The 13,449-nt window shown below is 46.3% G+C and overlaps 1 protein-coding gene across 4 annotated transcripts in view; it reads left to right on the top strand.

The window, feature by feature from the left end:
- Positions 1-13,193, top strand: part of LOC123756866 (uncharacterized) — a 53,783-nt gene extending 40,590 nt beyond the window's left edge. For all 4 annotated transcript variants that reach the window (XM_069331969.1, XM_045740253.2, XM_045740251.2 and 1 more), the window contains exons 6-7: positions 462-635; positions 12,781-13,193. In XM_069331969.1, coding sequence (XP_069188070.1) covers positions 462-635; positions 12,781-13,089 — 483 coding nt within the window. In that variant the 3' untranslated portion in view covers positions 13,090-13,193. The remainder of the gene's footprint in view (positions 1-461; positions 636-12,780) is intronic.
- Positions 13,194-13,449: the final 256 nt, after the last annotated feature.

Genomic DNA, 13,449 nt, shown 5'->3' with positions numbered 1-13,449 from the left:
CAGGCTCGTGAGTTTTCTCTCACTTTTGGGAGGGCTCAGGAGTACTGTGGTCTTCCTGCTCTGTTGTGGATGGATTGGCAAGGCCAGGGGAAAAGTGGTGTCATGAATGTCCTTGCTGGTTTTGGCCTACTTGCTTTTCCCTGAAGAGGTCATGCTTGCTGATTCATGTGGGGTAAGGGTTCTCATCAGCCTCTTTTTCAGGATTGGAAGAGCACCCCCTCTTTTCCAGGTTTGGTAAAGCTCCTCTCTTTCAGTAAGGGTAATAAAGAGCAGGTCCTTTTCTTATTAGAATTATTATAACAAATGTAAATTTATTACAATTGTTTTTGGTCATTTTGACCTATTGGTGAGGATAGGCTAATAAAATGGTATCACACTTAAAGGGTTATTGTTTTATTTGTCATAATTGGGAAAATACGATTTTCTAAATATATATTATTCATATCTATTGTATATTACAGGCAACCATAAATGATCTGGATATTGTAAATGAAGATCTATTTGAAGAAGCCCTTAAAATCTCCATGGATTCTCCATCTTTACCAGATGAGGAAACGGTAAATGTCCTCCCGTCTGACTTACCACCAATGAGAAATGACGTGTTTGGGGTTGACACCAAATACATTTATAGAGTGGTAAGTCTTTTTTTGTATTTTTTTGTTTACCGCTAAAATTGCCACGAGAGTGAAAAACACCGCGGCTTTGTGAAAGTGGGAAACATAGCAGACTAAGTGGTCCGTAGTGGGTGTGGCCACAGGTAGGTGACACTAGTGGGTGTGGCCACAGGTAGGTGACACTAGTGTGGGTGTGGCCACAGGTAGGTGACACTAGTGTGGGTGTGGCCACAGGTAGGAGACACTAGTGTGGGTGTGGCCACAGGTAGGTGACACTACTGTGGGTGTGGCCACAGGTAGGTGACACTAGTGTGGGTGTGGCCACAGGTAGGTGACACTAGTGTGGGTGTGGCCACAGGTAGGTGACACTACGGTGGGTGTGGCCACAGGTAGGTGACACTAGTGTGGGTGTGGCCACAGGTAGGTGACACTAGTGTGGGTGTGGCCACAGGTAGGTGACACTAGTGTGGGTGTGGCCACAGGTAGGTGACACTACTGTGGGTGTGGCCACAGGTAGGTGACACTACTGTGGGTGTGGCCACAGGTAGGTGACACAAGTGTGGGTGTGGCCACAGGTGACACTACTGTGGGTGTGGCCACAGGTAGGAGACACTAGTGTGGGTGTGGCCACAGGTAGGTGACACTAGTGTGGGTGTGGCCACAGGTAGGTGACACTAGTGTGGGTGTGGCCACAGGTAGGAGACACTAGTGTGGGTGTGGCCACAGGTAGGTGACACTAGTGTGGGTGTGGCCACAGGTAGGTGACACTAGTGTGGGTGTGGCCACAGGTAGGTGACACTAGTGTGGGTGTGGCCACAGGTAGGTGACACTAGTGTGGGTGTGGCCACAGGTAGGTGACACTAGTGTGGGTGTGGCCACAGGTAGGTGACACTAGTGTGGGTGTGGCCACAGGTAGGTGACACTACTGTGGGTGTGGCCACAGGTAGGTGACACTAGTGTGGGTGTGGCCACAGGTAGGAGACACTAGTGTGGGTGTGGCCACAGGTAGGTGACACTAGTGTGGGTGTGGCCACAGGTAGGTGACACTAGTGTGGGTGTGGCCACAGGTAGGTGACACTACTGTGGGTGTGGCCACAGGTAGGAGACACTACTAATGTGTGTGTGTGTTTGTTTGTAATTACCTAAGTGTAGTTACAGGATGAGAGCTACGCTCGTGGTGTCCCGTGTGTGTGTATTCACCTAGTTGTATTCACCCACTTGTGTTTGCGGAGGTTGAGCTTTGCTCTTTCGGCCCGCCTCTCAACTGTCAATCAACTGTTTACTAACTCCTTTTATAGTGTGGGTGTGGCCACAGGTAGGTGACACTAGTGTGGGTGTGGCCACAGGTAGGTGACACTAGTGTGGGTGTGGCCACAGGTAGGTGACACTACTGTGGGTGTGGCCACAGTTAGGTGACACTACTGTGGGTGTGGCCACAGGTAGGTGACACTAGTGTGGGTGTGGCCACAGGTAGGTGACACTAGTGTGGGTGTGGCCACAGGTAGGTGACACTAGTGTGGGTGTGGCCACAGGTAGGTGACACTAGTGTGGGTGTGGCCACAGGTAGGTGACACTAGTGTGGGTGTGGCCACAGGTAGGTGACACTACTGTGGGTGTGGCCACAGGTAGGTGACACTAGTGTGGGTGTGGCCATAGGTAGGTGACACTAGTGTGGGTGTGGCCACAGGTAGGTGACACTAGTGTGGGTGTGGCCACAGGTAGGTGACACTAGTGTGGGTGTGGCCACAGGTAGGTGACACTAGTGTGGGTGTGGCCACAGGTAGGTGACTCTAGTGTGGGTGTGGCCACAGGTAGGTGACACTAGTGTGGGTGTGGCCACAGGTAGGTGACACTAGTGTGGGTGTGGCCACAGGTAGGTGACACTAGTGTGGGTGTGGCCACAGGTAGGTGACACTAGTGTGGGTGTGGCCACAGGTAGGTGACTCTAGTGTGGGTGTGGCCACAGGTAGGTGACTAGTGTGGGTGTGGCCACAGGTAGGTGATACTAGTGTGGGTGTGGCCACAGGTAGGTGACACTAGTGTGGGTGTGGCCACAGGTAGGTGACACTAGTGTGGGTGTGGCCACAGGTAGGTGACACTAGTGTGGGTGTGGCCACAGGTAGGTGACACTAGTGTGGGTGTGGCCACAGGTAGGTGACACTAGTGTGGGTGTGGCCACAGGTAGGTGACACTACTGTGGGTGTGGCCACAGGTAGGTGACACTAGTGTGGGTGTGGCCATAGGTAGGTGACACTAGTGTGGGTGTGGCCACAGGTAGGTGACACTAGTGTGGGTGTGGCCACAGGTAGGTGACACTAGTGTGGGTGTGGCCACAGGTAGGTGACACTAGTGTGGGTGTGGCCACAGGTAGGTGACTCTAGTGTGGGTGTGGCCACAGGTAGGTGACACTAGTGTGGGTGTGGCCACAGGTAGGTGACACTAGTGTGGGTGTGGCCACAGGTAGGTGACACTAGTGTGGGTGTGGCCACAGGTAGGTGACACTAGTGTGGGTGTGGCCACAGGTAGGTGACTCTAGTGTGGGTGTGGCCACAGGTAGGTGACTAGTGTGGGTGTGGCCACAGGTAGGTGATACTAGTGTGGGTGTGGCCACAGGTAGGTGACACTAGTGTGGGTGTGGCCACAGGTAGGTGACACTAGTGTGGGTGTGGCCACAGGTAGGTGACACTAGTGTGGGTGTGGCCACAGGTAGGTGACACTAGTGTGGGTGTGGCCACAGGTAGGTGACTCTAGTGTGGGTGTGGCCACAGGTAGGTGACTAGTGTGGGTGTGGCCACAGGTAGGTGATACTAGTGTGGGTGTGGCCACAGGTAGGTGACTAGTGTGGGTGTGGCCACAGGTAGGTGACTAGTGTGGGTGTGGCCACAGGTGACTAGTGTGGGTGTGGCCACAGGTAGGTGACACTAGTGTGGGTGTGGCCACAGGTAGGTGACTCTAGTGTGGGTGTGGCCACAGGTAGGTGACACTAGTGTGGGTGTGGCCACAGGTAGGTGACTCTAGTGTGGGTGTGGCCACAGGTAGGTGACACTAGTGTGGGTGTGGCCACAGGTAGGTGACTCTAGTGTGGGTGTGGCCACAGGTAGGTGACTAGTGTGGGTGTGGCCACAGGTGACTAGTGTGGGTGTGGCCACAGGTAGGTGACACTAGTGTGGGTGTGGCCACAGGTAGGTGACTCTAGTGTGGGTGTGGCCACAGGTAGGTGACACTAGTGTGGGTGTGGCCACAGGTAGGTGACTAGTGTGGGTGTGGCCACAGGTAGGTGACACTAGTGTGGGTGTGGCCACAGGTAGGTGACACTAGTGTGGGTGTGGCCACAGGTAGGTGACTCTAGTGTGGGTGTGGCCACAGGTAGGTGACTCTAGTGTGGGTGTGGCCACAGGTAGGTGACACTAGTGTGGGTGTGGCCACAGGTAGGTGACTAGTGTGGGTGTGGCCACAGGTAGGTGACTAGTGTGGGTGTGGCCACAGGTGACTAGTGTGGGTGTGGCCACAGGTAGGTGACTAGTGTGGGTGTGGCCACAGGTAGGTGACACTAGTGTGGGTGTGGCCACAGGTAGGTGACACTAGTGTGGGTGTGGCCACAGGTAGGTGACACTAGTGTGGGTGTGGCCACAGGTAGGTGACACTAGTGTGGGTGTGGCCACAGGTAGGTGACACTAGTGTGGGTGTGGCCACAGGTAGGTGACACTAGTGTGGGTGTGACCACAGGTAGGTGACTAGTGTGGGTGTGGCCACAGGTAGGCGACACTAGTGTGGGTGTGGCCACAGGTAGGTGACACTAGTGTGGGTGTGGCCACAGGTAGGTGACACTAGTGTGGGTGTGGCCACAGGTAGGTGACTCTAGTGTGGGTGTGGCCACAGGTAATCTGGGTGTGGCCACAGGTAATCTGGGTGTGGCCACAGGTAGGAGACACTAGTGTGGGTGTGGCCACAGGTAGCATTAATGTGGCCAAAGGCAAGTGACATTATTGTTTATTGTAGCATACTGCATGTATTTTGCTAGAACAAAATTCAACATTACCAATGAAGTTTTACCTTTGTTATTTACAAGAGCTATCCTCCATCTATGAGGGCTCTGATCCTACTTATACTGTACTCACAACTCTTTATATGATGCTCACATCGGATTTGTGATGGTATTTCCTAGTTTTAACCACTGTGGTTATTCCTTGCAACTTCATCTATTTCTGTCGGGAGCCCCGTCGGCTCCCCGGAGTTTACCGGGCTGATGTGTGTGTGTGTGTTAGACCATTGCATCAGTCTTGAGGTTATCTTGAGATGATTTCGGGGCTTTTTAGTGTCCCCGCGGCCTGGTCCTCGACCAGGCCTCCACCCCCAGGAAGCAGCCCGTGACAGCTGACTAACACCCAGGTACCTATTTTACTGCTAGGTAACAGAGGCATAGGGTGAAAGAAACTCTGCCCATTGTTTCTCGCCGGCGCCTGGGATCGAACCCGGGACCACAGGATCACAAGTCCAGCGTGCTGTTCCCTCAGCCGACCGGCTCCCTAATGGGAGTTCTTGCATTCTGGGGACCATGAACCAGAACCTTGCCCCTTGCCACGAGGAGCAATGGCCTATGGAAACCCCCATGTGTTTGGAAGTATTCCATGTCTGCCATCGACTGGGGTTTAGCACCCAGAAAGGTAGGCGTAACAAAACAACCTCATAACCTCATATGGTAAAAATTGCTACCTAAATACTGAACAGGGAGGCAGAACTTCCAAACTAATACAAGCAAACAAGCAAATGTCACTAACTACATTAGTGATGCAGTAACCCCCACCGCCACCATCACTACACCGTGCTGGCCACTACAGCATTCAGTTCCTAAGTACTGCCCTTGCGTCTTGGGGTTATCTTCCACAGGGCATTCGGGAACCGCTCCCATAGGGGTCTTTTGCTGCCCGGCAATTGCCCACCCTTTGGGTCAGCTGGGGTTGTTGTGGTTCCTGTTTGACATTGGGTAGGGAGTGGTGTCATTGCTGGTTGCTGGCAAGGTATTGTGCAGCTTGTCTCCCATTACACAGTGGCGGGTTCTGTTCTTCCTGGAGACGTGCTTTCATAGGATTTTCTTTTTCTTTTTGTTTGCTTTGCCTGGTGAGGGTCTTTCCCTTTGGTTGTGTCTACCTATTGTTGTATTGGTGGTCCTCCGCTAGGCCCCTGTGCTTGTACACATCGCAGGGGTTCAGATTTTTAGCAGGTCTCTTGGTAGTTTGGGTCCAACCGGTTAGCAATAGCTTGCCTGGGTTTCCCTTAGCAATCAGCATAAGGGCCCTGAAAAAGTCCATTGGGGCTCTTTGACCTATGGCTGCATCCTCTGGGTTCGAGTTTGCCGAGTGCTAGTTTGATGGTTGCTCTGTCCCCCCCTTGTCTCAGGGTGACACTCAACAGGTTTGCCTCCACCATGCTGCCTGCTGGGTCAATGACACCTTTGACCTGGAGTCTTTCGAGTCCTGTTCCTTGCTCGTACTACAGTTCACCCACTCTCCTGATTCTGATGTTTGGGGTACAGGCGGCTTTGGCGCTGCATGCTAGGTATAGGTTGCTGCAGGGTGCTAGATTGGTTGCCCACCCAGATGCCCCAAGGCTGCTCCATTTGGGTTATAGGGACCCGGACTTGGGGGCGTCGCTTCAACTTTGGTTTTGTCCGCGCTTCCTAGACCTTCCCTGGTTGGTGTTGTTCGTCCTGCTTCCCCCTCCCCCCCATCCCTTCCTTCGCTTCCAGTTCCTAAACGTCTGAGGGTTTCAAAGTCGGGGCAGGGTTTAGATGAAGATGAGACCCAGGTGGCTTCAGGGACTGCCCCATCTGGGTTGTGCAATGGAGGCATTCGAGCCTGTTCCTCAAGGAGGCTTCCAGGTCTTACCAGCAGTCCCTCTTCTCAGCATTTTCCCAGGACTGCCTTTTCTTTAGGGGCAGAGGGTGTGGAGGACTGCTCTGGTCCGGGTCCTGATGTGGAGGACCCCGGGGCTGGGGAGGAGTCGATTTGGGGACTTGGACCCCATTTGACCCCACTTTTGTAGGGGTCTCTCGTCCCACGGTTTATCATCCTCTTTTCTTTCCTTTCTCGGTACAGTACACATTTCTTGTCCAACTTTCCGAATTGGTGAATCATTCCCGATACAGTACTTAACCAATTAACACTTTTCTGAGATCTTCACATGGATGTACGGGCGGTTTATTTAAGCGCTTGTCGGATCACGGCGTACATTTACGGTCCGTGTTATAGTGGGTATATACTACTCGATCGACTTGGGGTTTGTATGAATATGTTTGCCATTAAATTTCCGTTTTCTCTAATTGGCACAGTGCCTATTTGAGAAAACGGCAATGTATTGTAACTTAGAGGAGAGACTATTGAGTTGGTGACACGAGGGTAATCGCCCACTCCACACTCTCTTGTGTTGGCCGCGATCATGATTCTACATTTATATGCATATGTCTGTGTAGAGAATTTTATTCCGAACACTATACAAACAAAAAAAACGGTGTGAAACAAGTATAAACTTGAAAAACATGAGCAAAGTAAAAACATTTTACGCTCACGGGTACAAACACGCGTAAGATTTTATTCGCCGCAAATTTACTTGACGCTCTGTTGGCCAATTCTACCCATGTTCTTATAGAACTTTCTATTGCGAACACATTGCTATAAAAATGAAATACGTAGCTCGAGAAATAATGTCAGGACAGTGAAATAAGTATAAACTTTCAAAGCGCTGCATCACAACAGTGTCGTCGCTGCTGAAATCACGGCTAACGCTTCGCCCAGTTCCCACACTCGTGCGGGTCACCCCTACCATAATTAGACATTGATAGGCATATGTCTGGGTGGGGAATTTTATTGCGAGTTCAGTGATATCAAAATAAGCGCTGTAGGATGACTGTGAGGCTGGCAACAAACGAAAGATTATGAACATTTACTTCCTGTTTGGCTGTCACGGCGAGTCATCTTCGTGTTTATTTACTTCGTGGTGGGATAGCAAATGCTTTGGTGACATTTTATGCATATGATCTTGTAGAGAATTTTATTGCCAGCGCAGTGATACCAAAATGAAAAACGTAGCTCGAGAATTGATGTTAGGAGCGTGAAAAGATTATACACTTTTTTGTGTTTACGCTTGAGCGCCCAGAACGCCGCGCTTTTTTTTTCCAGGAGTGCCGAGCGCACTAAAGTGTTAACTGCACCAACTGATTTATTCTCGGTCGGCGGGAAACTGCACCAACCGAGAAAACTCTTTGATTTTTCGGTACCAATTCTAAATATGTATGAGATTGGTTGTGTACGAAATGGACTCCTAGGACCTCCAGTGAGAAGCAGCCATTTTGGAAAAAATTCCCAAAATGCCCTAGGGCTGCTGGCTGGGTTAGTACTGAATGAGCAGCCATGGGTGGCGCACACGCCTCCTGGCTCCCAAACACCTGTTCGACGCGGTGTTGAAAGATAACGCTCTGTCGGTGAAATTCAAACCTTATTGTTTGAAGAACATAAGGGTCATAATATTGGTGAAGCTAGGCACAATAAGGACCTAACACAAAGGTCAGATGCAAGTGATACAGCACCTATGAGGACGATACAGCAAGCGTATCCAGTTGTAGCTCTGAGCGTCACCCTTGCAATCCTATGCTATCTACAATTTATTTAGATGATACATAGATGAATCGTTTTCTGCATTCAGGGATGATGCATCTGATACAAATAACATAGATAAACAGTGTTAGCGGCTTCCATGAGGGTGTTTTCCATAGATATTTTCAAGAATACCTGAATCTCTTCCTAACTGACGGACACTCTTTAAAGCTGGTTGAATCTCTTTCTGACTGACGGACACTCTTGAGGTAAGCTGAATCTCTTCCTGTGTGGGACCATACAAAGCGATCTTTTCAAGACTACCTTACAAATTGATCGCTTCCTATAATCTTTTTCAATACTACCTTATGTTTTACAAGCTTGGGTACATACAACCTACAAGTACTAAAGCCAAGGGTGTACGTGAGTGCGTTATTTGCAAGCACACAGAATGAAGAAACAGGAAGCGAAAATTTATCTGTACCTGGGGCACTGAGAGCAAAGTCGCGCTGTGTACCATGGGCTACTTCATTGATTATTACTCACTTCCGAAGTACTGAGTAATTACCTAAGTGTAATTACCTAAGTGTAGTTACAGGATGAGAGCTACGCTCGTGGTGTCCCGTCTTCCCAGCACTCTTTGTCATATAACGCTTTGAAACTACTGACGGTCTTGGCCTCCACCACCTTCTCACTTAACTTGTTCCAACCGTCTACCACTCTATTTGCGAAGGTGAATTTTCTTATATTTCTTCGGCATCTGTGTTTAGCTAGTTTAAATCTATGGCCTCTTGTTCTTGAAGTTCCAGGTCTCAGGAAGTCTTCCCTGTCGATTTTATCAATTCCTGTTACTATTTTGTACGTAGTGATCATATCACCTCTTTTTCTTCTGTCTTCTAGTTTTCGCATATTTAATGCTTCTAACCTCTCCTCGTAGCTCTTGCCCTTCAGTTCTGGGAGCCACTTAGTAGCATGTCTTTGCACCTTTTCCAGTTTGTTGATGTGCTTCTTAAGATATGGGCACCACACAACAGCTGCATATTCTAGCTTTGGCCTAACAAAAGTCATGAACAATTTCTTTAGTATATCGCCATCCATGTATTTAAATGCAATTCTGAAGTTAGAAAGCATTGCATAGGCTCCTTGCACAATATTCTTAATGTGGTCCTCAGGTGATAGTTTTCTATCTAGAACCACTCCTAGATCTCTTTCTTTATCAGAATTCTTTAAAGATTTCTCACATAATATATAGGTTGTGTGGGGTCTATGTTCTCCTATTCCACATTCCATAACATGACATTTATTAACATTAAATTCCATTTGCCAAGTGGTGCTCCATATACTTATTTTGTCCAGGTCTTCTTGAAGGGCATGACAATCATCTAAATTTCTTATCCTTCCTATTATCTTAGCATCATCAGCAAACATGTTCATATAATTCTGTATACCAACTGGTAGATCATTTATGTACACAATAAACATCACTGGTGCAAGAACTGAACCCTGTGGTACTCCACTTGTGACATTTCTCCATTCCGATACATTGCCTCTGATTACTGCCCTCATTTTTCTATCAGTCAGAAAATTTTTCATCCATGATAGAAGCTTACCTGTCACCCCTCCAATATTTTCCAGTTTCCAGAACAACCTCTTATGTGGAACTCTGTCGAAAGCCTTTTTTAGGTCCAGATAGATGCAGTCAACCCAGCCATCTCTTTCCTGTAATATCTCTGTGGCCCGATCATAGAAACTGAGTAAATTCGATACACAGGATCTTCCTGATCGAAAACCATACTGTCTGTCTGATATTATATCATTTCTCTCCAGGTGTTCTACCCATTTAGTTTTGATTAGCTTTTCCAATACTTTCACTATTACACTTGTCAATGATACAGGTCTATAATTGAGGGGGTCTTCCCTGCTGCCACTTTTGTAGATTGGAACTATGTTAGCCTGTTTCCACACGTCTGCTACGATTCCTGTACACAGGGATGCCTGAAAGATCAGGTGAAGTGGAATGCTGAGCTCAGATGCACATTCTCTCAGAACCCATGGTGAAACGCCATCTGGGCCAGCTGCTTTGTTCCTCCCGAGCTCCTTTAGCATATTTTCCACTTCATCTCTAGACACCTCTATCCGCTCTATGTTGTTCTCTGGAATTCTTATTGTGTCTGGTTCTCTGAAGATTTCATTTTGTACAAACACACTTTGGAACTTTTCATTTAATGTTTCACACATTTCCTTTTCATTTTCCGTGAATCTGTTTCCCATTTCCAACCTCTGGATATTATCCTTTACCTGCAATTTGTTGTTTATGAATTTGTAGAATAGGCCCGGTTCTGTTTTACATTTATCTGCTATCCCTTTTTCAAAATTTCTTTCTGCCTCTCTCCTTACTGCTGTATAATTGTTTCTCGCATCTTTGTATCGCTGGTATGTTTGGGGGTTTGGCCTCTTCCTATACTGATTCCATTTTTGTGTCTTTTGGTCTCTTGCCCTCTCACAATTTCTGTCGAACCAATCCTGTTTTCTGGTCCTGCATCTCTGTTTTGGTATGAATGTTTGTGTGCCTTCCTCGTATAGTTTTAAAAATTTGGCATACATTTCATTTACTTCCCTGCCTAGCAACAATTCTGTCCAATTACACTCATTAAAAAAATTTTGAAGTTCCCCATAGTTGCCTCTCTTTAAATCGAGTTTATCAACTGTTTCAATGTCCCCATTTTCTTCTAGATGATATCTTAAAGCATATTTAATGTCTAACAGGACGTGATCACTCTTTCCCAAGGGAGGAAGGTACTGGATGTCAAAAATCTCTTCTTCTTTCCTGGTGAATACTAGATCCAGTACTGACGGTATATCTCCTTCCCTCATTCTTGTGGCTTGCTTTATGTGTTGATACAAGAATGTCTCCAGAATGAGGTTCACAAATCTGCATGTCCAAAAGTCCTCCGTTCTTGCTTCATAGGCCTCCCAGTCTATTGCTCTAAAGTTGAAGTCCCCCAGTATCAACAGTCGTGATTTATCTTTATCTGCTTGTACAATAATATCTCTCATGACCATTATGAGGCCCTCTCGTTTGTCATCCAGTTCTTCCTTTGTCCACGTGTTGCTTGCTGGTGGGCTGTAGGTATTTACAATTATCAGGTTATCATCCTGATTCTGAGTGTGTAATAAAGTGTGTTACTGTGTAAATAGTGTGTGAAACTGTACATATTGTAATTTTAGTGAATTTTTAACAGGTAATATTGCGACAATAAACATTTATTGTGGACACATTACTGACACATGTATCACAGTTCCAGGGAACATTATAAACGTTCTACTGTATACATATTGTAAAGGACACAAATATGCATCATATACGATAAAAAAAAATAAAACCACGTTGGAACTACATAAAACAAATAATTGAAAATATATTTGTGGCAACACCCGGTGCTTGAATGGCCTGCGCGACCGTGTCTGGGCGATTCATGCACGGGCGACTAGGCCCTGATGACGTCACAGTGCACCTTGTCCACATCCCCACAGCCAAAGTAAGTGGAATTTGGTATTTATTTTTACATAGACATGTTCAGGGAAGGGAATTTATCATTTTACAAAGAAAAAAGAATTTTGGGGGAACACTTTATTTCATGCGCACCGGGGGAATTTCACAATAAACTCGGCGCAGCACGGTGGTTAAAGCTTTTTTATGCAAAGCTATGCATGTGCTATGTCAAAGCAGGGGTTAAGTAATTCTCCAGTGCCTCCCTATCACTAGCTTGACCTGGCTGTATCAGTGTTTAATTAGTTCTGCATCAAGTACTTGCCTAGTTGTGCTTGTGGGGGGTTGAACTTTTGCTCTTTGGTCCCACCTCTCAACTGTCAATCAATTGGTGTACAGATTTCTGAGCCTATTGGGCTCTATCATATCTACCTTTGAAATTGTGTGTAGAGTCTGCCTCCACCACATCACTGCCTAATGCATTCCATTTGTTAACTATGACACTAAAATAATTGTTTCTAATATCTCTCTGGCTCATCTGGGTACTCAGTTTAGACCTGTGTCCTCTTGTTCATGTACCCCATGTTAAATAAATTATCTATCTACCCTTTCAATTCCTCTGAGAATCTTGTATGTGGTGATCATGTCTCCTCTAACTCGTGTCTTTCAGCAACGTGAGGTTTAGTTCCCATAGTCTCTCCTTGTAGCTCATACCCCCCACCCTATAAGTGTGAATGTTCTGGTCTTATGGAACCAGAAAGTATCTTGCTCTTAGAGCACTTGAATGGTATAACTCTGAAATAGGGATATTTAAGAACAAATTTATTTTATGAAGATTAACAAGTGAATAATGCCAACAGATTTGACTAATTATGCATGGGAGCAATTATTTTATGATTGAAAAACATAGAAAATTTTGGAAGGGTCACCTCTTTGAATAATCCATAATGTTATAATAAATCTTATCAAGACATGAAAAAATAAAACAATGCAGTGTTAAACTGATGCAGGTCAACAGTTTTTTTTGTTTTTTGTTTTTTTTTTTTTTACAGTACTTTTAATGTTATTTCTATCTTGGATTTTGTAGGTGCAGGAGAGACTTGTAAGAGCCCGAGCAGAGCATCGTAAGAATCAGGAAGCGCACGAATATAGTTTGTCAACATTGGAAGAAAGTTCAGATATGATTAATAGCATATCAAGAACCCAGGAAATTCGTCAGTGGGCCAATAAGTATCAACAGCTGTGTAGGAAACAGTCCCGCAGTAAAGACAATGACGAAGCTTTGTTAAGTGTGCCTCAAGAGTGGTCTGCTGAAAGTGATGACATAGAATATATAGAGGAAGAGGAGGATGACGACTATACAGGTATTGAAGAATTTGATTTTGAAAATAAATAAGAAAATTGAAATAGTGAATAACTAATACTTTAAATATATTTAGTTTCATATCGAAATACTGTACAGTGTTTACATAAATATATGCTATTGCCAATTGAAAGCCACTTGGTGAGTTTTTTTTACTTATTTCATACAAATTTGTTTGGACATTGATTTTAAATCATATTTTATCATTCAAAATCACTTCAGACCCACATCAAAGTTGTATTCACACAGAGAGTAAGTCACAATGTGGCTGAAGAGAGTTAACCTAACTCACAACACACATTTGAAATTAAAGTGATGACATTGTGGTTTGTCCTGGACCCTTATTAAGTCATGACATAGCAAGGCTTGATAAGATTCCTGGACAGACCAAGT

This window comes from Procambarus clarkii, chromosome 26 (genome assembly GCF_040958095.1).
Source record: "Procambarus clarkii isolate CNS0578487 chromosome 26, FALCON_Pclarkii_2.0, whole genome shotgun sequence".
In the NCBI taxonomy this organism is placed as follows: Eukaryota; Metazoa; Arthropoda; class Malacostraca; order Decapoda; family Cambaridae; genus Procambarus; species Procambarus clarkii.
The sequence above is the reverse complement of the archived record's forward strand: the minus strand, read 5'-3'. Positions and strand labels throughout refer to the sequence as shown.